At 40.1% G+C, this 25296-nt stretch overlaps 1 protein-coding gene across 1 annotated transcript; it reads right to left on the bottom strand.

The window, feature by feature from the left end:
- Nucleotides 1-5087: 5087 nt before the first annotated feature.
- LOC106574951 (gastrula zinc finger protein XlCGF17.1-like) lies at nucleotides 5088-24912 on the bottom strand. The gene is made up of 3 exons (XM_045713640.1): nucleotides 24825-24912; nucleotides 7670-7918; nucleotides 5088-7158 (listed from the first exon to the last, which is right to left on the bottom strand). The coding sequence occupies exons 2-3, from the start codon at nucleotides 7770-7772 to the stop codon at nucleotides 6143-6145; spliced, it is 1119 nt and encodes a 372-aa protein (XP_045569596.1). The 5' UTR covers nucleotides 7773-7918; nucleotides 24825-24912; the 3' UTR covers nucleotides 5088-6142.
- Between the last annotated feature and the right edge of the window lie 384 nt (nucleotides 24913-25296).

Raw genomic sequence — 25296 nt, forward strand, 5'->3', positions numbered from 1 at the left:
AAGGTCAAAATGCTCAAATCAACCTTATTCCTCAGCCCGAGTGTCCAGTGTACGCTCTGCATTTACAAACGGACAATCTGACAATGCTCTGAATTTACGAGTGCACTCTGGCACTCCAGATTGAATTTAAGAACACACCCAAAGTCGTAAAGTGTCTAACTAGTAATTTGTTATGCTAACTAGCTAGACATGCAAAGAGCTAGTACGCTCAACTGAGAGCATACTGTTCATTTACAGTATACTAAAATTAACTAATAGTATGTAGTATATACTCATTACGTACGTAGTACACAGTATGTTAGTATTCGAACACAGTATGTTAGTATTCGAACACAGTTAATGACTATCCCAGTTAGCACTAGTTTATTCTAACTTGCTAGCTAGCAACTTCATTAGCAGTAAATGCTAGCTAGTTAGCAAAAGCTGCAAGGAGTACTAGCTAGCAACCTTACTACCAGATCGTCTGAGGTAAAATACATTAAAAAGATAGCAAAACTTAATTGCAGTTGTAAATGCTTGCATTAGTGACTGACAGCTTTAGAGTTAATGTTACTTTATAGCCTTTTAGATATTTTACACAGCATTTTATGTCATGTAGCTAGATAGCTAGCTAAGTGTTTGAGAGAGCTTTTAAATTGGCATCTCTCCCCCTATTTCAGTGGGGACTAGATTAGGTCTGAGCAGTGCAGGAGGTGGGCTCATGAGTTGTGCTCCAATTTTACTGGGGATAGCTTTATTTTTGACCTATATTCAAATTAGAATTGTGCAATAGCAGAGCATAAGAGAGTTGCCACATCAATGTTACACTGAATTAATTAGTTAAGTTATTGTTGTAAAAATGTTATATTCCAGTGTTATTTAATGTTCTATTCCATTCCAATTTGTTTCATGAATTTAAAACAACTATTGAAAAACTTTTGCTCCTGAATGTCATTTTAAAGACTGCTGGGATTTTAAATCTTGCATTATTCAAATAATATTTAGTGCAATTGTACATAATGGATTGTATGGAAAAGGAACCACAAAGAAAGTACAATGAAAATGAATGTGCAGGTAGTGCTGATATTAATGGTGACATGTGCAATCCCCCCCACATATTGTATTTATATAATTAAAATAAGACAACTAGACTTAGCTTTGAAGTATTACTTACTAAATCATTTCTAAATAAAACTGATAAAATAGATTAACACACCTGTGTGAAACCCTATGCCATAGTCTTCTACCGGGGTAACTGTAGCCATTTATTTCCCTTTACAGTTTATTCACCTAAGCATGACCTTAATCTACATACCATTTTCCCAAACGCTGCTTTTTTGTGTCAGTAATTCCCCCTTGTACCCTACCTTGTGACAATGTAGGACTACTGAAATCATTTGTAACACATCCTTTTTGTTAGTCAAGGTGCAAGCATGCTTCCCATCCGAAAGAGTTTGGAAGAATTATTTGCATATATTATGATGACATTTTGTGACCTATGTTTGTAAATGCAGAAAGGGGTCTATGGCGTCTCAAAGTGGACATACAGCTGCCGCTTTTTCTTATTTTTTAAGCAAAGGTCTTTAAGGGAGTATGAGAGCAGACTCGTTAGGTTCACCTAGCCTCCTTAAGAGATGACAAAAGCAGTTTTCTTTATAAAATAAATGAATCTTTATTGATAGCACATGCTTAGAGCAAATGCACCTCTAACTAAATGAAACTCCAATGGAACTCCAATTAAAGGGATAGTTCAATCAAATTACTAATGTACAGACTGTTTTCATCACCCTGTATACAATCCAAATAATGTGCACGTCAACAGTGAAGTTCTGAAGATTGAGGACTTTCAGTACAGAGGTGTTCCCCAATCCTTGTCCAAAAGGGGTGTACATGTGTGTTTTTGCCCTAGCATTCACATACCTTATTCAACTCAAAGGCTTGAGTTGCTTAGTTGAACCCAGTGTGTGAGTGTTAAGGCAAAAACAAAAAACACATCTCTTTGGTCCCCTGGACCAGGATTAGGAAACACTGCAGTACATAGCAGTACATTTTTAAACATCCCTTTCATAGCACTTACCGGTCCATTACAAGAGTAGTTCACTATTTGAAGGCCTGTATGTAAGATTTCTAGGTTTGTATTCAGGGGACTAGGTATGTACTCAAGATTCAATGGTGTGTACTCAGGAGATTAATGATTGATCTTAGCAGCGCCATTCTTTCACCTTCACTTCATTGTGCTGTGGTTCTTCAATGTTTTCCAGATTTTTTTTTTTTGTGGGGGGGGGGGGGTTGTTGATTTTTTTTGTTTAATTAACCTGGGTTAATGGAAACCTGTCTAAATGGAAACCTGTCTCTACTGATGCCATCTCTGGATCCTGCAGTGCAAACTAGGCTCCACTGTCACAATCAGGACCCAGTGACTGTAGGTTTGGAGTGTGGAAGGAGAGAGGCAGGCTGGGTTTGTCCTCACTGTTAATCTGTCAACCCTGGATAGGATCCCAGTTCTAAATAGAAGTCTGAGATCAACTTCCTGGTCCTCCCCTGTGCATGCTACATCCCCTCCCATTGTTACTGTGTGTATGAAAACATTTTGAACAATGGCTTCCTAAAATGCTGTGGTGTTTACTAACACAATAGGAAAGGTTGTGGTAGATGTGGACCATCACAGGTGAGTTCACAGCTCTTTCACTCTGAACATTCATATCAATGACTCACCCTCAAATGGACCATCAATACCAGAGTTCTACAAGACTATTTACATAATCAACTGGGCATTTCAACAGTCTGACCCTCAATATAGTACTGGGGATACAGTATATTAAACTCTAACAATGGGGTGTTGAAAGCGTTTACAAGTTGGAAGGCCACCTCAATTCAAGAATGTATGACCCATGTAGTGTCACTATTGTTTGGTCACCTCACCAGACCTCCATTTTGGTTGCTCCCTGTTTTACTAATCTATCCTCTATCCTTATGGAACCATATTGAAATAAAATTGTGCAATCAAACCAAGTGTATTCATAATTTTGTTAAATTGAAAGTACTTTAAACCTGTTTGGGATAGGGGGCAGTATTTTCACGGCCGGATAAAAAACGTACCCGATTTAATCTGGTTACTACTCCTGCCCAGAAACTAGAATATGCATATAATTAGTAGATTTGGATAGAAAACACTCTAAAGTTTCTAAAACTGTTTGAATGGTGTCTGTGAGTATAACAGAACTCATATGGCAGGCCAAAACCTGAGAAGATTCCATACAGGAAGTGCCCTGTCTGACAATTTGTTCTCCTTCTGGGGCATCTCTATCAAAAATACAGCATCTCTGCTGTAACGTGACATTTTTTAAGGCTTTCATTGGCTCTCAGAAGGCGCCAGAAAGTGGAATGACGTCTCAGCAGTCTCTGGGCGAAAAACAGCAGGAGTTTTTGTGAGTGGTCAGGCGGTGAACAATGACACTGGAGTGAGCGTCCACGAGAGGACTCCATGTTTTTCTTTCAGTGTTTGAATGAAAATAACGTCGCCCGGTTGGAATATTATCGCTATTTTACGAGAAAAATAACATAAACATTTATTTTAAACAGCGTTTGACATGCTTCGAAGTACGGTAATGGAATATTTTGATTTTTTTTTTTGTCACGAAACGCGCCCGCGCGTCACCCTTTGGATAGTGACCTCAACGCATGAACAAAACAGACCTATTTCAATATAACTATGGATTATGTCGAACCAAAACAACATTTGTTGTTGAAGTAGAAGTCCTGGGAGTGCATTCTGATGAAGAACAGCAAAGGTAGTCCAATTTTTCTTATAGTAATTCTGAGTTTAGTCAGCACCAAACTTGGTGGGTGTCAAATTAGCTAGCCTGTGATGGCCGAGCTATCTACTCAGAATATTGCAAAATGTGCTTTCGCCGAAAAGCTATTTTAAAATCTGACACCGCGATTGCATAAAGGAGTTCTGTATCTATAATTCTTAAAATAATTATGTTTTTTTGTAAACGTTTATCATGAGTAATTTAGTAAATTCACAGGAAGTTTGCGGTGGGTATGCTAGTTCTGAACATCACATGCTAATATAAAAAGCTGTTTTTTGATATAAATATGAACTTGATTGAACAAAACATGCATGTATTGTATAACATAATGTCCTAGGAGTGTCATCTGATGAAGATCATCAAAGGTTAGTGCTGCATTTAGCTGTGGTTTTGGTTTTTGTGACATATATGCTTGCTTTGAAAATGGCTGTGTGATTATTTTTGGCAGGGTACTCTCCTGACATAATCTAATGTTTTGCTTTCGCTGTAAAGCCTTTTTGAAATTGGACAATGTGGTTAGATTAACGAGTCTTTTAAAATGGTGTAAAATAGTCATATGTTTGAGAAATTGAAGTTATAGCATTTTTAAGGTATTTGTATTTCGCGCCACACTCTACCATTGGATATTGGTGTCCCTAACAGGTTATTCAATTTTTTTAATTGTGTGCTCTCACTGAGTGCAAAAAGCAGGGAGGGAGGAGCCCTCCAAACAGTAATCTTTGCCTCTCTGTCATGTTGTCAACAAGGCAGCTAGGTGCATCGACCAGAAACATGCATTTCTTTTCCATAGAAAAAAGGTTACATGTTCAAACTATACTGAACAAAAATATAAACGCAACATGTAAAGATGTAAAGAAATGTTCCACATGCACAAAAAGCTTATTTCTCTCAAATGTTGTGCACAAATTTGTTTACATCCCTGTTTAGTGAGCATTTCTCCTTCGCCAAGATAATCCATCCACCTGACAGGTATGGCATATCAAGAAGCTGATTAAACAGCATGATCATTACACAGCTGAACCTTGTAAACAGCAGGGGACCCTACAGATTTTACTGATTTTAATATAACTGAAATAACAGTTTGATACATGGAACTAGGAAGCACTGAATTAAGTGTCATGTGTTGTCATGTGTAAACACGAGAGCTACTTTGTCCCAAAATGCTAAATAGAATTCTAAGAATTCTTGAATTCTAATTCCCCAATAGTAAGTGGGCCATTCTTGAATTGTTGTGGTAATGCTGTCCCTGGACTGTGGCACCTTAGAAAACTATTCAAAATGAATACAGACAAATACATTTTTCATTTTATTTAACTGGTTTTACATAAGGAAACATATGTAAGTCCTTTATACTGATTAACATATTTGTATGCATTGTAGAAAAATACAGGTGGCTAGCAAAATGGCTTGTCCCTGTGGTGATGTGTAGTGACATGTTTTTGAGTAGATAAATGTAAATATATTTTGAATGCCATGATTTAAACAAAAACATTGTATTTTCTGTAAAGATAACCCAGAGGTTGACCAGCAAAAATGCATGTACAACATTTATTTTTCATTAGTAATTCAATTACATTCATTGCAGTTATCCAAATACATTAATCATCAATGACTAAAATAGTGAATCTAGTTTTAAAAGACAATTTAATAAACACATGTATTTGTTTTATAACCTGTGTATCATTAAACAAAAGCCATTTAGTAGAAATAAAAGTATCCACCCAAACTAATGGTGAAAACTGATCATCTACTAACTCATTCCCACAGGATACTGATCCATCATCTCTATCTGATGCATGTTGTGTCTACTAACTCATTCCCACAGAAAACTGATCATCACACCATCTCTATCTGATACATGTTGTGTCTACTAACTCATTCCCACAGAAAACTGATCATCATACCATCTCTATCTGATACATGTTGTGTCTACTAACTCATTCCCACAGAACACTGATCATCACATCATCTCTATCTGATACATGTTGTATCTACTAACTCATTCCCACAGAGAACTGCAGAGGGAAGCAGTACCACCCAGTCAACCATCACACTCCATTGTTTTTAACAAGAGATCCCTCAGAGGGTTTTCAACGCTAAGGGCAAATCCAAGGTAATCTCAATATCTTTACAGTAGAAGCTAACAAAACACACCAGAACTGACAAGGTGAATACTGATCCCTAAAGTAAAGAGAGGCTAACATTCTATAACGCTCCTTTTCCTCTGTAAAGTTCTCACAGTGAGAAACAATAGGATTACAATAGTGTGTTACTCTCTTAATGTTATCAAATGCACTCTTACCACTTCCTTTATGAGATGAGAATGAAGTGATGGAGTGACTTTAATCTTAACTGGCCTGAGAGAACTGATGAGGCTTCTTTCCTTTATGTATACGTTGGTGTGTTATTAAGTTGCTCTGTTGAGAGAAACTCTTCCCACAGTCAGAGCAGGAGTAAGGCTTCTCTCCTGTGTGTGTTCTCTGATGAACTTTTAGCTCAGATGATGTTGTGAAGCACTTCACACAGTCAGAGCATGAGAAAGGCTTATCTCCTGTATGTATAAGTTTGTGTGTTTTTAAGTTGCTCTGTTGAGAGAAACTCTTCCCACAGTCAGAGCAGCAGTAAGGCTTCTCTCCTGTGTGTGTTCTCTTGTGAACTTTTACCTCAGCAGATGTTGTGAAGTACTTCCCACAGTCAGAGCAGGAGTAAGGCTTCTCTGCTTTATGTATATGTTGGTGTGATTTTAAGCTGCTTTGATGAGAGAAACTCTTCCCACAGTCAGAGCAGGAGTAAGGCTTCTCTCCTGTGTGTATACGTTGGTGTGACTTTAAGCTGCTCTGTTGAGAGAAACTCATCCCACAGTCAGAGCAGTAGTAAGGCTTCTCTCCTGTGTGTGTTCTCTGATGAACTTTTAACTCAAATGATGCTGTGAAGCATTTTCCACAGTCAGAGCAGTAGTAAGGCTTCTCTCCTGTGTGTATATGTTTGTGCGAGTTTAAGCTGCTCTGTTGAGAGAAACTCTTCCCACAGTCAGAGCAGGAGTAAGGCTTCTCTCCTGTGTGTATACGTTGGTGTCTTTTTAAGTGACCCAATCCTGAGAAACTCTTCCCACAGTCAGAGCAGGAGTAAGGCTTCTCTCCAGTGTGCACTCTCTGATGAACTGTCAGAGCCCTTGATGTTGTGAAGCGCGTCCCACAGTCAGTGCAGGAATAAGGCTTCTCTCCTGTGTGTATTTGTAGGTGTATTTTTAGCTTTGATAGAAATGGGAAAATCTCCTCACAATGTGGGCAGTGGTGAGACCTCTTAGCTCTGTGATCTTCCTGCTGTTGCTCTCTGGATGTAGATAATGTATCAACATGGTCTCCTGTGTGAACAACATCAGAAGAACCAGTCAATTGGTGTGATATACATGTCAAATGTATACATGCCATATCATCCTCCACTCATTATCACAAGGGTTAGTAACTACCAGGGTTGGGGTCAATTCAATTTTTAATTACACTCAATTCAAATGAACCAAATTTCTATTTCAAATGTTCCTCTTTGAAAAGCACTGAAGATAATTGTAATTTCAGTGATCTTCCTGAAATAACTGGAATTTAATAAAACAAATTCTGACAATACTAGTGTCAAACTATGCAAGTCTCAGTAAAATGAAATAACATCTACCTTCTCACAGAAACAGTTCATCATGAAACAGTTCTACTGTAACATTTCATGCACAGTGGGGAGTTGGAACAAACAACACAAGCAATAGAATGTCAGGGGTCATGTGTGAGTCAGATACAGAATTCTACCTAGCAATAGACTGGGTGATAACTTATGGAGGTCTAGCTTATGAAGATAACTTATAGATAGATAGAAACCGCTCTTACCATAAGAAACAGATGTCCCAATCTTCTCCTCCTCTTCTTCATCTTTAATGTTGACATTCAGCTCCAGTGTTTGACTGCAGTCTTCCAGCTTCACTGATGCCATCTCTGGATCCTGCAGTGCAAACTGGGCTCCACTGTCACAATCAGGACCCAGTGACTGTAGGATTGGACTCAGTGTGGAAGGAGAGAGGCAGGCTGGGTTTGCCCTCACTGTTGATGTTACCGGCCTCAGACTTAATCTGAGTTGGCCTGTAGTAATAAAGACAAACGGACACAACAGTTATTTTCTTGACAGTTCTTGCACTTCCTTTATTCAAAATATATATATTTTTTTTTATTGTTCAACTAAGCATTGACAACATTAATTCACATTAGACAAGTGCACACTTTAATTTACACAACATAAGTGCACTTAACCTATAGTAGATTTCCCTACATTAAAATAATGCATAAATGAATCACAAACATTTAGTACAAGGTTGCAGTATGTTGTAGGCAGCACTATGTACTATTTTACTGAATAAACTTGTCTACACTGTATTGTTTCACTTAAAACCCATTGGTCAGTGGTGGAAAAAGTACTACATATGCATACTTGAGTGAAAGTAAAAAGTTAAAGTAAATGTCATACATCAAATTCCTAATATTAAGCAAACCAGATGATTTTCTAGTTTTTTATGTATTTATTTACAGATGGCAAGGGGCACACTCCAACACTCAGACATAATTGACAACTTTGTGTGTCTCCCCTTCTCGTAGGACCATTTTATGGAGACATCATTTTTATGGATCTGTTGGTCATTGTTAGCAGAGTAGACTAGACTACCCTGGATTTTTTTTCGATCTAACAAATATTCTGCTAATATCTCCAGTCATATAGAGTGTAGTAGAATAGCATTAAATATGTTTTTAAAAGGCCAAGAAACGTATCCGATATAGATCGCCTATTCTACGCAACTACGTGCTCAGACATGCATTGAACATTTGCAAACAGCGATTGAGTTATATTATTTGCCTAAATTATGACTATACAATCTACTGTCTCGGCGCTCTATGGACAATTCCTTCGACCAAATGGCTTGGCTTTAGCTCTGACATGCACTGTCAACTGTGGGACCTTACATAGACAGGTGTGTGCCTTTCCAAATCATGTCCAATGCATTGAATTTACCCCAGCTGGACTCCAATCAAGTTGTAGAAACATCTCAAGGATGATCAATGGAAACAGAATGCACCACAGCTCAATTTCGAGTCTCATATCAAAGGGTCTGAATATGTATGTAAATAAGGTATTTCTGTTATTTATTGATTTTACATTTGCAAAAATTCCTTAACATGTTTTCGCTTTGTCATTATGGGGTATTGTGTGTAGATTGATGAGGAAAACATTTTATTTAATCAATTTTAGAATAAGGCTGTAACGTATCAAAATGTAGAAAAAGAAAAAGGGTCTGAATACGTTCCGAATGCACTGTACTCGTGGGTAAACAAAACAACATTGTGGGTTAGTATTATGGATAGAGCTAGCTAGCAATTGCATTTTTATTCATCAAGATGGCCGAGCTTTGTGTGGTAGCAGGTTGTAGCAACACTTGCTGTGCAAATGTGACTATGGCCACGCAAATGAAACACTTTAAAAAGCGGGATACATTTGTGGCCACAATGCTGGCGAATTTGACATCTACTCGTCAATCTGTGGGGCATTTCACTTTCATGGCTATCAACAATGGAAGGAGGGCTTCAGCAAAACGTTCCATTTCAAAGTGGATGCTGTCCATACCAACAACGTGGTTAGAAAGTATCAGAAACAGACAGCAGCAGCAAAGACCGAGCATTATAGCTTCACCAGGTAACTTAAGTGAAAGAGCTAGTTTACTATGCTAGCTAGCTAGCTACAGAGCTACCGCATTCAGATCACGTCTTCCATCTAAATCAACTTGGCCATCTCTTCTTAATGTGATTTTAAACCTAACCCCTAACCACACTGATTAACGCTAAAGTAACATGTCTGCTAGATGTTGGTAGCTAATTTCCGGCGCTGTCATACTATAAATCGTGCAAACATACGGGATAAAATAGTTTTGGTCACGATGGAGGTTAATGTTTACGTATAGAGCCAGGTACGTGCACAGAACGGGCTCTCCCTCTGCAGAGCACATTCCCATTTGCCCTTCCAGTCTCCAAAATGCCCTTTTCGGCGGTGGTGTGTTATATATATTGTTGTTGTTCTGAACCCACTGCCCGCAAGTCTTTTATAAATGCTCATCTATGTTTCAGAACCAAAACGTTGCATGTCTTGATTGTTGATCAATGACTGTAGAAAAGGCCCATGGAGTTGGTGGAAGAATCCTTTAATTCATGGCCACTTGCTCAGCTGGGCCAGGGGCGCTTTAATTAGATCAGGTGGAAATGTCCGACAGATGTCAACTCATTAAAAGGAGGAAATCGCCATCGCCCGATCTCGCTGCTTCCTCTTCCTTAACTCTGTCTAATCCAGACGTTCTGTGCGTCCATGAATCCACCGAATCTGTTACCTTTCATCTGAACTATCTGTAGCGACAGGGAGAGCGGACCATCAGTTATTGTTTATAGTTATTACCGCGGAGCGCGGCTTGGAGCGCACGCTTCAAACCTATTGTGTAATGTAAATGATCAATGATCACAGCCCTACAGATCATAACAGGCCAATTATGCCATCGATATATGGTTAATATGCTATGAAATTATATGTACATATGAGGACAAACTTGAAAGTGTGAAATATGAAACGTCATTGTTTGCTGAACTGATCAATTCTGATATCAAACTGATGGGGATTATAGACTGAATAACCGATCACTGACTGAATTATTTATATTCTTATGATTATGATGAATAGTTAAGAGCCTAAATGACTCAAGGATGATTCCGATTGACTTCTTATTGAGCTGAATTATCTAATTATGTTAATAATGAATGATTGTTATGATTTGGTCTTTGTGATTATGAATTTGCTTGGATACATGTTATTCTGTTTCCTTTGTTATGCAGCACAGACTACCCAGTAAATATACCACTTTATGGTTAAAGGAATTCCTGCCTCAGTCTCATCCATTCCTCTGTCACCTGACCCGTGACCACCTGTTCACCTTCACTGTCAGTCATCCTACCTGTCCAGCTACCCACACAGATTCCACTAATCTTTCAATGACAGTCAGTAAAAAAAAGTAAGCTTTTCATTTCCTCTAGTTTGGCAAAAACAGAGTAAGCCTACGTTTATCATCCATATAGAATACAGTTTAGCAATCTACTACCGACTCGTCTCTACTACCGACTCGTCTCTACTACCGACTCGTCTCTACTACCGACTCGTCTCTACTACCGACTCGTCTTTGCCAAAACCTGGTGATTTGATTGATAATTTTCCTATTTCATACAAGCCTTGTTTGGGTGCCTACTGGCTATATGTCTATAGATAAGCAGCTGTTACATCACACTGCCTTCAATATCATAGGATGAAGATTTAACATGGTGAATTTATGATATTTGTGAGGAAGAACAGGGCTACCCGGCTGGCAACAAGCATATGCACTCTGCAGGCAGGCTGCCCTCCACAGTGATGGCTGGTGCAGACAGCACATGCTTTCCATCTGATCCTGCAACCTCCTCTGCTACATGTAGCTGTATGATTCTGACATGATATATCCCTAGTTGATTCTGCTCTAGACTCCAGAGAAGAAGTGACATGATAAATCCCTAGTTGATTCTGCTCTAGACTCCAGAGAAGAAGGGACATGATAAATCCCTAGTTGATTCTGCTCTAGACTCCAGAGAAGAAGTGACATGATATATCCCTAGTTGATTCTGCTCTAGACTCCAGAGAAGAAGGGACATGATAAATCCCTAGTTGATTCTGCTCTAGACTCCAGAGAAGAAGTGACATGATAAATCCCTAGTTGATTCTGCCTGCTAACATGAATGACTTTCAGCTCCAAATGCAGGTGTAAAATGCAGTTTGTTTCTGTAGCCTATCTTGCCTTTTATGGCTGTAATGACAGGCTACATTTGCGTAGCAATTGTGCGCTCATGTTTGCGTGTGCACGCATATTGCACAATATTGTACCATTCCTTTTTGTGGGTCACGGGTCAAAAAAGTTTGCAAACCACTGGGATACATGATAGTGGCAACAAATGGAGTTGGGTTGGCTATAATCATGGTAGGATATATGATAGTGGCAACAAATGGAGTTGGGTTGGCTATAATCATGGTAGGATACATGATAGTGGCAACAAATGGAGTTGGGTTGGCTATAGTCATGGTAGGATACATGATAGTGGCAACAAATGGAGTTGGGTTGGCTATAGTCATGGTAGGATACATGATAGTGGCAACACATGGAGTAGGGTTGGCTATAGTCATGGTAGGATACATGATAGTGGTAACAAATGGAGTTGGGTTGGCTATAGTCATGGTAGGCTACAGTATGTCTTACAATGTCTGGAATTCAGAAGCCTTTTTAAACCTCAATTACACTTGAAGTTGTGCATTTCCTGTTCTAAATAGTTTATCTGAATACTTTACTCCTCAGATGGTGCTGCTTTCCCCTCTTCTTGTAATAATAGCTCAACAGAGCCCCACAGTGGAGGTGTCATAATACCCATAAAACCTAGCGGTCAAGAAAGGAAACGGTTCCAATCCATAGGGGATTTCTATTATGATTTTTGTCATTCATTTGCATTGAAGAGCACATAAATAACATGTACCATACATGCACAACATATATTTGCTGTCTTTACAAAGGAGCGGAATTGCATTCACATGTTAAGGGTACATTTTGCCTGTATAGAGCAAATATTTCAAGAGTCTGAATAAGAATACAATTTGGATGAAGCCACAGAAAAACAGAAATTATTTTAAAAAATCCAGAAATGACAGAATAAGAGCAGTACGATATGTCAGGAACTGTGGCCAGATCATAGGGGATTTGTTGATAACCATGTAAATCTCTCTCGGACGAGGCAACTTTTTTCTCCAATATATTTGGCTCTATTTCCTCTCAGATTTGAAAATGCTAATTAGAGTCAAAGTAGACATAATGAAAAACTACAATTTCCTGGAAGCGCCTGCACGTCATCTCTAGCTGACACCTTTACTAACAGGTATTGTGTCAATGTAAAACTTGCACAAGACAGTACACAGAATTGGTCATTTAAATAAATGTAGCCAATTTATTCATTACTACATTTAGCTAACATTAAATAGTTAATCCAGAGACTCTTACTTTTCCTCACTTCAGCAGTCTCATCCAGATCAACATGGCATTTGTAGTTCTTTATGATAGCCACATTTAGACGCTAATTAGCATTTCTTTTTTGGGGGGGGGTAAATACAGGCAAATATACTGCTCAAAAAAATAAAGGGAACACTTAAACAACACAATGTAACTCCAGGTCAATCACACTTCTGTGAAATCAAACTGTCCATTTAGGAGGCAACACTGATTGACAATAAATTTCACATGCTGTTGTGCAAATGGAATAGACAACAGGTGGAAATTATAGGCAATAAGCAAGACACCCCCAATAAAGGAGTGGTTCTGCAGGTGGAGACCACAGACCACTTCTCAGTTCCTATGCTTCCTGGCTGATGTTTTGGTCACTTTTGAATGCTGGCGGTGCTTTCACTCTAGTGGTAGCATGAGACGAAGTCTACAACCCACACAAGTGGCTCAGGTAGTGCAGCTCATCCAGGATGGCACATCAATGCGAGCTGTGGCAAGAAGGTTTGCTGTGTCTGTCAGCGTAGTGTCCAGAGCATGGAGGCGCTACCAGGAGACAGGCCAATACATCAGGAGACGTGGAGGAGGCCGTAGGAGGGCAACAACCCAGCAGCAGGACCGCTACCTCTGCCTTTGTGCAAGGAGGAGCAGGAGAAGCACTGCCAGAGCCCTGCAAAATGACCTCCAGCAGGCCACAAATGTGCATGTGTCTGCTCAAACGGTCAGAAACAGACTCCATGAGGGTGGTATGAGGGCCCGACGTCCACAGGTGGGGGTTGTGCTTACAGCCCAACACCGTGCAGGACGTTTGGCATTTGCCAGAGAACACTAAGATTGGCAAATTCGCCACTGGCGACCTGTGCTCTTCACAGATGAAAGCAGGTTCACACTGAGCACGTGACAGACGTGACAGTCTGGAGACGCCATGGAGAACGTTCTGCTGCCTGCAACATCCTCCAGCATGACCGGTTTGGTGGTGGGTCAGTCATGGTGTGGGGTGGCATTTCTTTGGGGGGCCGCACAGCCCTCCATGTGCTCGCCAGAGGTAGCCTGACTGCCATTAGGTACCGAGATGAGATCCTCAGACCCCTTGTGAGAACATATGCTGGTGCGGTTGGCCCTGGGTTCCTCCTAATGCAAGACAATGCTAGACCTCAGGTGGCTGGAGTGTGTCAGCAGTTCCTGCAAGAGGAAGGCATTGATGCTATGGACTGGCCCGCCCGTTCCCCAGACCTGAATCCAATTGAGCACATCTGGGACAACATGTCTCGCTCCATCCACCAACGCCACGTTGCACCACAGACTGTCCAGGAGTTGGGGGATGCTTTAGTCCAGGTCTGGGAGGAGATCCCTCAGGAGACCATCCGCCACCTCATCAGGAGCATGCCCAGGCGTTGTAGGGAGGTCATACAAGCACGTGGAGGCCACACACACTACTGAGGCTCATTTTGACTTGTTTTAAGGACATTACATCAAAGTTGGATCAGCCTGTAGTGTGGTTTTCCACTTTAATTTTGAGTGTGACTCCAAATCCAGACCTCCATGGGTTGATAAATTGGATTTCCATTGATTATTTTTGTGTGATTTTGTTGTCAGCACATTCAACTATGTAAAGAAAAAAGTATTTAATAAGATTATTTCATTCATTCAGATCTAGGGTGTGTTGTTTAAGTGTTCCCTTTATTTTTTGAGCAGTGTATATTGATAAAAGTCACCGTGTCCTAGAGAGATTTACAATGTTATCAAAATGTCATGCCAGGGTAAGTCTACATGAAACACATCCCTTATTTTAAGTGATTCTAAAATCCCCTATGGGGAAAAATGAATGATGGAAAAACGATTGGAACCATTTCATGTTTAACTGCTAGGTTTTATGGGTATTAGGAAAGGACAGGGGGATACCTAGTCAGTTGTACAACTGAATGCCTTCAACTGAAATGTGTCTTCCACATTTAACCCAACCCCTCTGAATCAGAGAGGTGCAGGGGGCTGCCTTAAATTGACATCTACATCTTCGGCGCCCGGGTAACAGTGGGTTAAAATGCTTTGCTCGGGCAGAACGACACATTTTTACCTTGTCAGCTCGGGGATTCGATCCAGCAACCTTTCGGTTACTGGCCCAACGCTCTAACCACTAGGTACTCTATGAGTCTGTGACCACAGTTGCTGGGAATTCTTTTTTGGGGGCTGTCCTTTTTTAGCTTGAGCACATGCTCCCCAAAAGGTCTGTGCATGGCTCTGTATAGAGCCCTGTGGCTGGGGTCGAAACTGTGTGTGTGTGGATGGTGTGCTAAACCAAGATGTGGCCATGTATTCCATCGTGGATCGGTTGGCATTTTGGAGTAGTCCAGGAGCCAGGTTTTCTTTAGAAGAGTGGATTTTGCTCAATGGGAAAGTTTATTTTGGGAGTTTGGGATCAATGTTGTCACAGTTGCTTCTTGTTGAAGAGGCATTAGCTGACCTTAGCTTGCTCCGATTCGGAATTAATTTGTGTCCGTTTCTTTCTAGCTGGCGAAATAAGTGAGCTAGACTATGTTTGATCCCGCCATGTGTCAATAACATCGTTTGTTTGTCACTGGTATGGGCTAAATATCCTAAACCTAGACAGTGATAGCAGCAAGCTAAAACCAGGGAGAGGGGGAGATAATTCAGGTTCTGTTCGTCTGCTGCTGGCTTGATAATGTTCACTCAAATACGTTTTTCCATACATTAAATGAGATTTGTATTCTCTAAAGATTGTAATTGTGTTCATATCTGATGAATATTGAAGAAAAATCATCACAGCCGTTTTCCATACCAAAATGTGAACTACAATTTGGTGCGCACCATTTTACCATGTACAATAGGCAGTAAGCTCACCATGTGTCATCAAAATTACCATCTTGTGTACGTGGTTTATATATGAGGGGAGCATAAACGAATAAATAATGGTATAAGTTAGAACCAATGTATATTAGTTAATATACTGTACCAACTACATAAATGTATGATCAGACAGTGGGCGCAGACAGTGGGCGCCGCCATTTTACCAGCTCGTGAGATTTATTTTTTTACACAACCAATAACCATATAAAACGAACTCAGAAATCTCAAATAAATTGATTATTTTTAAATTACCTTGACAAAATTGTGTACATTAACTCAGACAAACCCCAAATCTCAAGCTATATGACTTCGTCTTCATCACGACACAAAAATAACACATAAAATCTGGTAATCCCTTGACGGATTTGTTACCTATCATGTTATGTCGATATTAGGAAGTGTAAACGTGCTATTACCAACCTGTAGTAATGAATAGAAACGGAGACAAAAATGATCGTCTTCACCTCTGCTGCTTTCTTTATTCTGAACAATGGTGCGCATCCATAGAGATGGATAGAGGACTCATCTTTGTATCTGTGTCATGATAGCGTCTGTGACAGAATATGCAGCGGCATTGAGGGGATTCGATTAATCTGGCCTTGTTTTTGCAAGGGGTGAAAATTGATGGCATTCGTTTTGGAACTGGGCTGCCTTCCAGGCGGGAGACAGGTGCCACATTCAAAGCCCACAGGGAAGTCTCCTCAAAACAAAAGTGTTGTAATTAAGCACTTGGCGCAATGAGTAGGATTCTGTGTTTTCACATGAAAAAATTCGAGCAAATATTTTATGGAAGAGATGTATGTTCCTGGATGATGCACCTTGTTGACTAAATGACAGAACCGTAATCTGCACCTTTCTATTTGAGAAGAGCGCTCCTCCCTTGCCGCATTTGCCTGTTCACCGTTTACACCACAGGCCATAAAACGGTGCCCTGTGGCTCAGCATAATCGAATCTGCCCATTCTCCATTCGAAGTGGTACATTTTCTTCTTCACAATTGGCTTATCCCTCCTGATGACCCAGTTGGACATGACTCCAACGGAGTCACCAGGAGATCTCAGCCAATGAATCTGGAAGTCCCACCCAGTTGACTACATTAAAATGGTGGAAGCCCACAATGCATTTAGTTATAATAAGAACTAGAGACAGCCTCCAAGATGGCCGACCGTTGTTTTGAACGTAATCTACTCACGGTTGCATATGCCTGTTCATGGAGGCTGACATCTTGCTAGTTCCGGTTTCAGGAGCCCATTAGTAAATGCCAGTGGCGGTCGGTGGAGTTTAAGATGAGGGAGGGACGTTCTTTTTTTTTTTTCATGACCACGGCCTTATTTCTAAAAGAATATGTTGGATGACTGTCATTCATATGCCATTCAACCAGCTCAATGTAACATCAATAGGTTTAGGCTACTACATGGTACTCTAATTTTCCCCATACCCATCCTGTGCTTGCTACAACTTAGCCTATGAAGGAAAGTTTACAACGTAGGTGCACAGGTAGAGAGAAATTTGAGACAGACATTGACACATTCAATACCGCCTTGCACACTCTTGCCTGTATCTATCTGATCTAGGGTGTAATCATTAGTCCAAGAGTTTCTATTGGACAAATTCTGGTATGTTTATCCCAGTTTCATTCCGTTTGCTTCCGTTTTAAGAAACGTTTTCTACAGAATCGGTGGAATGAATACACCCCTGATCACACACAAACACAGTTCACTTTCAAAGCAGCCACATACAAACAGCAGATCCTGGATTATCCATTCACTTCAGTCAGTCTGTCTCATCTTCCAATGTCAGTAACCAATCACATTGAATGAGCAGGTCCTGGATGAGAGCACGTGAGTGATTTCCATTGTTTTTCCTTCTGCATGTGGTACAAGCTCTTCCATGTAATAGCATGAATATAAAACGCTAATAACTTTGGCTGTGATTGGTGGAGGAAAAAAATCGGTCTCGAAGACAATTCATGAAAAAATTCTATGGATTTGTTTTGCACAAAGGTGATAACGAATTTCCTTCTCTATGGTGGCGTCTATTGGAATTATCTTTCTGGAAAGGTGGCATCCTATGAGGGTGCCATGTTGAACGTCACTGAGCTCTTCAGTAAGGCCATTCTACTGCCAATGTTTGTGTCACACGCTGATCTGTTTCACCTGTCTTTGTGCTTGTCTCCACCCCCCTCCAAGTGTCACCCATCTTCCACCATTATCCCCAGTGTATTTATACTTGTGTTCTCTGTCTGTTGCCAGTTCAATTTGTCTCATCAAGCGTAACACCGTTTTCCCAGTGCTCCTGTTTTTTTCTAGTTCCTGTTTTCCCTGTTTTCCTGGTTTTGACCATTCTGCCTCCCTGCGGTTATGTACCTTGTCACACCACCCAGGATAACTGACCTCTACCTGCCCTTGACCTGTCGTTTGCCTGCCCCCCTGTTTTAGTAATACACTTTTGTTACTTCTAAAATGTCTGCATCCTGGTCTTCTCCTGAGCCTTAATAGTTTGACTATGGAGATTGCATGGCTGTGTGCTCCATTTTATACACCTGTCAGAAACGGGTGTGATTAAAATAGCCGAATCCACTAATTTGAAGGTGTGTCCACATACTTTTGGTAATGTAGTGTATAATCAGTTGGCTATAGGCCTATTTCAATGTAATGTTCAATCAAGTGAGTTCTATTTTGCTACTTGTAGGCTGGCTACTGTCTGTAATGTGTGTCAATAGACGCTGAATGTCCAAAACATTAGAAACACAATACGGAGTTGGACCCCCTTTGCCCTCAGAACAGCCTCAGTTCATCGGGGCATGTACTCTACAAGGTGTCAAGTGTTCTACAGGGATGCTGGCCCTTATTGACTCCAATGCCTCCCACACTTGTGTCAATTTGGCTGGTAGTTGGCTGAATTCACTGTCATGTTCATGAAACCATTCCTGGACAATCCTAGCCTTGTGGCATGGGGCATTATCCTGCTGAAAAAAATCAATTTGCAGATGGATAAACTGCTGCCATTGAGGGATGCACCTGATTGGCAATGATGTTTTAGATATCCTGTGGCATTCAAACGTTGCTCCACTTATCAAGGGGCCCAATATGTGCCATGAAAACACACTCCACACCATCACCACCAGCCTGCAATGTTAACACGAGGCATGATGGATGCATGTACTCATGTGGTTTTTAAAGATGGCGCCCGATTATAAACTCAGCAAAAAAAGAAACGTCCCTTTTTCAGGACCCTGTCTTTCAAAGATAATTTGAAAATCCAAATAACTAAACAGATCTTCATTGTAATGGGTTTAAACACTGTTTCCTATGCTTGTTCAATGAACCATAAACAATTAATGAACATGCACCTGTGGAACGGTAGTTAAGACATGAACAGCTTAAGCAATTAAGGTCACAGTTATGAAGACTTAGGACACTAAAGAGGCCTTTCTACGGACTCTGAAAAACACCAAAAGAAAGATGCGCAGGGTCCTGGATTGTGGGCTTGTAGGCCTGTTGTAAGGCAGGTCCTCACCAGACATCACAGGCAACAACATGAAATGTACCGGTACTGTTTATATTTAGGTGCAGGAGCCCCACAATACTGTTGAACTAATATTCTATAAGAGGACCATGAGCTCAAACAGTAGACATTTGAGGTGACGGTTCTCAGCTCCGGTGAGCTCCTGTCTAAGTCAAGCACTGTTCTCATTTCAATAGATCTGGTAGGTAAGCATTGACAACAAAACATGAATTAATTCATATTAGACAAAGTATACACTTTAAATTAGTCTACACAACGTTAGTGCACTTAAACTATAGTAGATTTCCCAAATTCACATAAATGCATAAATGGGAAAAAACATTTAGTACAAGTTTTGTTTGAACCTTGTCTTCACTGTATTATTTCAATCAAAAACCAATTGCATTTCCAGTTCATATGGTGTTGATTGACGGAGATCAAACTGGTTTCATACAAAATAGGCAGACACAGGACAATATAAGGAGAACACTACATGTCATGGACCACATTACTCAGAATAAGACAAGTGCAATATTAATCAGTCTAGATGCAGAAAAAGCATTTGATTCAGTGGGATGGGATTACCTATTCCAAGTTATGGAAAGATTTGGTTTCAACAAAGAAGTGATACAGTGCATCAAAACACTGTATTCAGGTCCGACCGCTAGAATAAAGATAAATGGACATTTGTCACGAGCGAGGAACAAGACAAGGCTGTAGTATTTCACCCACGCTCTTCTCCTTGTACCTCGAACCATTAGCACAGGCAATAAGACAGGACCCAACTTTAGAGGGAATAACAATAAGAGGCAGTGAACATAAGATATGCATGTATGCTGATGACGTTCTGTTATTCCTTAAAGACCCAGGCTGTACCTAGATTGATGGATGTTTTACAAACATTTTCAGGGTATGTGCTTAACGTACACAAGACCCAAGCTCTAGTATATAATTATACCCCACAGGAAGAGCTGAAGAGTAGGTATAACTTCCACTGGACCTCTTCATCCATTAAATATCTTGGATTATATCTACCAAAAGATACTGTTGTGGAAAATATTGAATCAAATACTTCTCAGATACCGGAGCTTGTGAATTCAAATAGACTTTATTACAAAAGTAACAAAGCCGAGCAATTCCATGGAAGAACTGACTCTTCATTCTTAGTACTTGGCTTTTATACAGTCTGACCCTTACATAACATCACTCCACTTTATGAATCTTGTTGTCTTGCTTAGTTTCCATTCTCTTATTGGCTCAGACATTGGGGCATAGATTCTATTTGTGGCGTGACATGCATACTCCTACTGGTGCCTATCACTGATTAGCTAATGTTCCTGTCCAAAGGGCTTCACAAGTTCAGGCCGATGTTGTCTATGTATGATTAACCCATGTCCAGTAGCCTTCACAAGATCAGATATGGCCCAGAACAGTCACGTCTGTGTTGATCTACCTTGCCTCATCCACACGGATTCTGCTTACTGTTTTTTATATGTCTAATGGTTAACTCGATATTGATCCAGCTCTGTACATTCAAATGGGCTCAGCCTTCATTCTGCTTACACATGTTTAATATTTTACCTTGTATCGATTCTTCTTTCTGCTTCAAAGAGAACAGTATAGTTACTGAGAATCACCAGATGACTGAAACTCTCCCACAATACACCCAAACTTTATTGCATGAATTATGATCACATCATCAAGAAAATATATGATGACCTAGACAGGTGGAATTCACTTCCCTTAGATCTTAGTAGTAGAATTGAAACAATCAAAATGAACATCCTGCCGAGGTTACTGTATTTGTTCCAATCACTGCCCATAGAAATCCCACCTAAACAGTTTAGGGATAAACGGATATCAAGGTTTATCTGGAACAGTAGGAGACCAACAATTATATATACAACATTACAATTACCAAACAACTGTGGGGGTGTGGCCTTACCAAACCTAAAAGATTATTTTGTGTCAGCCCAATTGAACCCTCTGGTGTGTTGGTGCAATTCAGAATCCGAATCCAAATGGAAAGACATTGAGGCTACTTTGACAGAGAGGACAAAATATGGACATGGTAATAGAAATATACAATAGACAAAATCAGTGGATTAATTTCTCTCTGAACACATGGTTTAGGGTAGTTAAGCAAAATAATTTAGACAGAGATCAAACTGCTGAGTTGGCCTGCATACGACCCCAGCTTCATCCCTGCAACTCAGGACAGCAGATTTAAACAACGGATGCAGAAAGGCATCACATCATTCAGTACAATTATAAGGAATGGGGACCTAGATAACTTCCAGGACCTAAGTAAAAAAAACATGGCTTGGATAAACAAGATTTTTTACAGATACCTACAAGTTCGACACTATTTCTGAAGGGAGATAAAAGCGATTGACCCTCGAGCACCTCAAAAATGAATCCAAGTATTCACTAACGCATACAACTTGGGGAGTGACAAGAAAACTATTTCAAATCTCTACTTGGGTATTCAATCCTCAAATAAACATTCTACAAACTAGATTAAAAAGAAATGGGAGGTGGAACTTAACATTGAAATAACTGATGAAACATGGTTGAACATATTAGAGACTCAATAAAACTCCATCTCAAGGTCATGGAGAGAATTCTATTGGAAGAATGTTATAAGTTTCGATATATCACTCATCTTTTGAACCTGCCCCGCAATCGAAACCTACTGGGGAGAAATAAGATCTAACATTGGGAAAATAATGGGATTTGACATAGAACAAACATTAATTTCTTTGTACTTGGGTGAAATACCTGATAACTTACACAATAGAGAAAAGTACCTCTTGAAGGTCCTTCTGGCAGCCAGTAAAAAGGCTATCACTGGGAAATGGCTACAAAAAGACCCTCCCACAGTGACACAATGGATAGTCATTGTAAAATCAGTAAACCACATGGAGCGTATGACCTTTGCTTTAAGAACACAAGAGGAGAGAGGTCAGGAATACTGGGGAAAAATAGGTTTTGTACTTGGAAAAGCTCTAATTCAAAGATGTCAATGTAACTAATATGATGAAGGTATGATGTGCACTGTAACTGCCAGATCTTTTTGTTGTTGTTTTACTGTATTGGTACTTTCTTTGTGTTCCTCAATAAAAAAAAAGTATATATAAAAAAAAAGCTCAGTATGAAGAACTTTCCATCTCAAACGCTGCAAACAGCTTAACTAGGCTGAAACAGTCCTATGTTCAAGGTGAAAAACCTGGTATATTGCTGGCCTGGCGCATTAAGAAGTTCAATTCAGCCAGAGCCATTAATGCAATTCATAATTAACAGGACAATTATCAATGGATCCTGTAGAAATAAACCAAACATTTGCTTCCTACTACAACACACTTTACAACTCAATCTCCTGAGAACTAATCAGGTCTTGATGTTTCCTCTATTTCAGAAGACACTAAATTGGATCTGGAAAAGGAATTGGATGGTGTTGAAATATCTGATGCTATTTTCAATATGAAGGGAGGTAAAGAGGCAGGTCCAGATGGGCTCCCAATAGATATTTAGTAGATATTTAAGGACAAACTTCTAGGTCCACTTTTGGATATGTACAGTGTAATGGGGTATATATATCATATACATTTCAGCAGAGGACTGGGGTATGATATGCTGTAGAGCTCAGATACAGACAAACACCCCCCTGAGATTGTTGCAATACAATTGGATAATGAGAACATATATCACCCTTGTTAAGCTCCACAAATTTGCCCCTAATTCCCCAGACCTGTGTGTTAAATGTAACACACATTTAGGCACCTTGTATCATTGCCTGGAGGAATGTGCTGAGAGCTCAGTACTGCGCTATATGTCTGAGATGACTTCTACCCCAATACCACTAATCCCTAAACTAGCGGCGCACAATTGGCCCAGTGTAGTCCGGGTTAAGCCGTCATTGTAAACAATTATTTGTTCTTAACCAATTTGCCTAGTTAAGTAAAGGTTAAATAAAAAATAAAATAAACACTGCATTAATGTTTTCCCACCCTCCCCCAGATCTGTGCCTTGACATAATCCTTTTATGGAGCTCTACAGAGAATGGTGTCTGAATGTTATTACACATGTAGAAAACTGATAACCGATAAACCGATAAAAACAGTACTGCAACCATGAAAATTCTCTCTCTCTCTCTGCCTGCACTGAAGTCCGTTGACGCAGACCGAGTGGGCGCCGCCATTTTACCAGTTTGTGAATTAGTCCTTTCATGGAGATCTACGGACAATTCCGTCGACTTCATGGCTTGGTTTTTGCTCGGACATGCACTGTCAAATGTGGGACCTTATATAGACAGGTGTGTGCCTTTCCAAATCATGTCCAATCAATTGAATTTACCACAGGTTGACAACACTCAAGTAGTAGAAATATCTCAAGGGGCAGAATTACATATTTTTACCTTGTCAGCTCGGGGATTCAATCCAACAACCTTTCGGTTACTGGCCCAACACTAATGCAAAAGGGGAATAAAACTATTCTAAAAGTATCTCATAAGTCATGAAAATTATGACCTATATCATCCTCCACTCACTATCACAAGGGTTAGTAACTACACAGACTCATTTCATATCATCCTCCACTCACTATCACAAGGGTTAGTAACTACACAGACTCATTTCATATCATCCTCCACTCACTATCACAAGGGTTAGTAACTATACAGACTCATTTCATATCATCCTCCACTCACTATCACAAGGGTTAGTAACTACACAGACTCATTTCATATCATCCTCCTCTCACTATCACAAGGGTTAGTAACTACACAGACTCATTTCATATCATCCTCCACTCACTATCACAAGGGTTAGTAACTACACAGACTCATTTCATATCATCCTCCTCTCACTATCACAAGGGTTAGTAACTACACAGACTCATTTCATATCATCCTCCTCTCACTATCACAAGGGTTAGTAACTACACAGGCTCATTTCATAGAACTGTAAAACACTGGCAGTTTGTCTACTTCACTTCTTTAGTCTACTCTCTGATCACTCCAGATAACCCAGTGAATAAAACAAATGCTGGCAATACTGGTGTCAAACCATGCAAGTGTCAGTAGCAGTGATGCACCGATATGACATTTTTTGCCAATACTGATATCCGATATTTTCCTTGACAAAAAAAAAAACAGATACCGATACTGAAAATTTTTGCGGCCTTTTATGCATTCTAGTACAGTTAAATAGTTCACACACACACACACACACACACACACACACACACACACACGTCTAAGGCACAGCATCTCAGTGCAAGAGGCGTCACTACAGTCCCTGGTTCGAATCCAGGCTGTATCACATCAGGCCGTGATTGGGCGGCACACAACTGGCCCAGCGTCGTCCGGGTTTGCCCGGGTAGGCCATCATTGTAAATAAGAATTTGTTATTAACCGACTTGCCTAGTTAAATAAAGGTTACACACACGCACCAAAAAGTTACTGTTGGCATTTACGTATGTCCCCATTACCAGTGAAACATAATCAAAACCAATTTCTTCACTTACTTGCTGTGCTGTTTCCTTGTTCAGTCGTTTCATTCTCAACCAGGATTTCTATGGAACGGCGTTTATGGAAGGCCGTTTGGGTCTTTGCTTGTCAAAAAGATACAGTAGCACTGTCAAAGCTGTACAAAAAGTAGGCAAACAAGCAAACACTGGCCACGAACTATGTGTTTACAACACCGCGTTGGTAATGAAGCTTCATTTGTTCGACCGCAACTTCTTGGGTAGCTAGCTTTAGCTTGGTACCTAGCTAGCACCAATACAACCAGCCTGAAAACAATGACCAGTAGAAACTGCAGTCATTTTCATTATTCTTAGCAATCCTTGTGAGTAAGTATTAGCTAGGATGCCACTTGTTGTTCGCCTATTGAAATTGAACTTCAGTTCATGAACATAAACAGCTAGCCAGCTACTTAACCCTGTTGCCCAAAGCTTCCATTATAAGCAGCCAGCTAGCTAGCTTCATCTGGCTAGT

The sequence above is a fragment of the Salmo salar genome, unplaced genomic scaffold (genome assembly GCF_905237065.1).
Source record: "Salmo salar unplaced genomic scaffold, Ssal_v3.1, whole genome shotgun sequence".
Classification (NCBI taxonomy): Eukaryota; Metazoa; Chordata; class Actinopteri; order Salmoniformes; family Salmonidae; genus Salmo; species Salmo salar.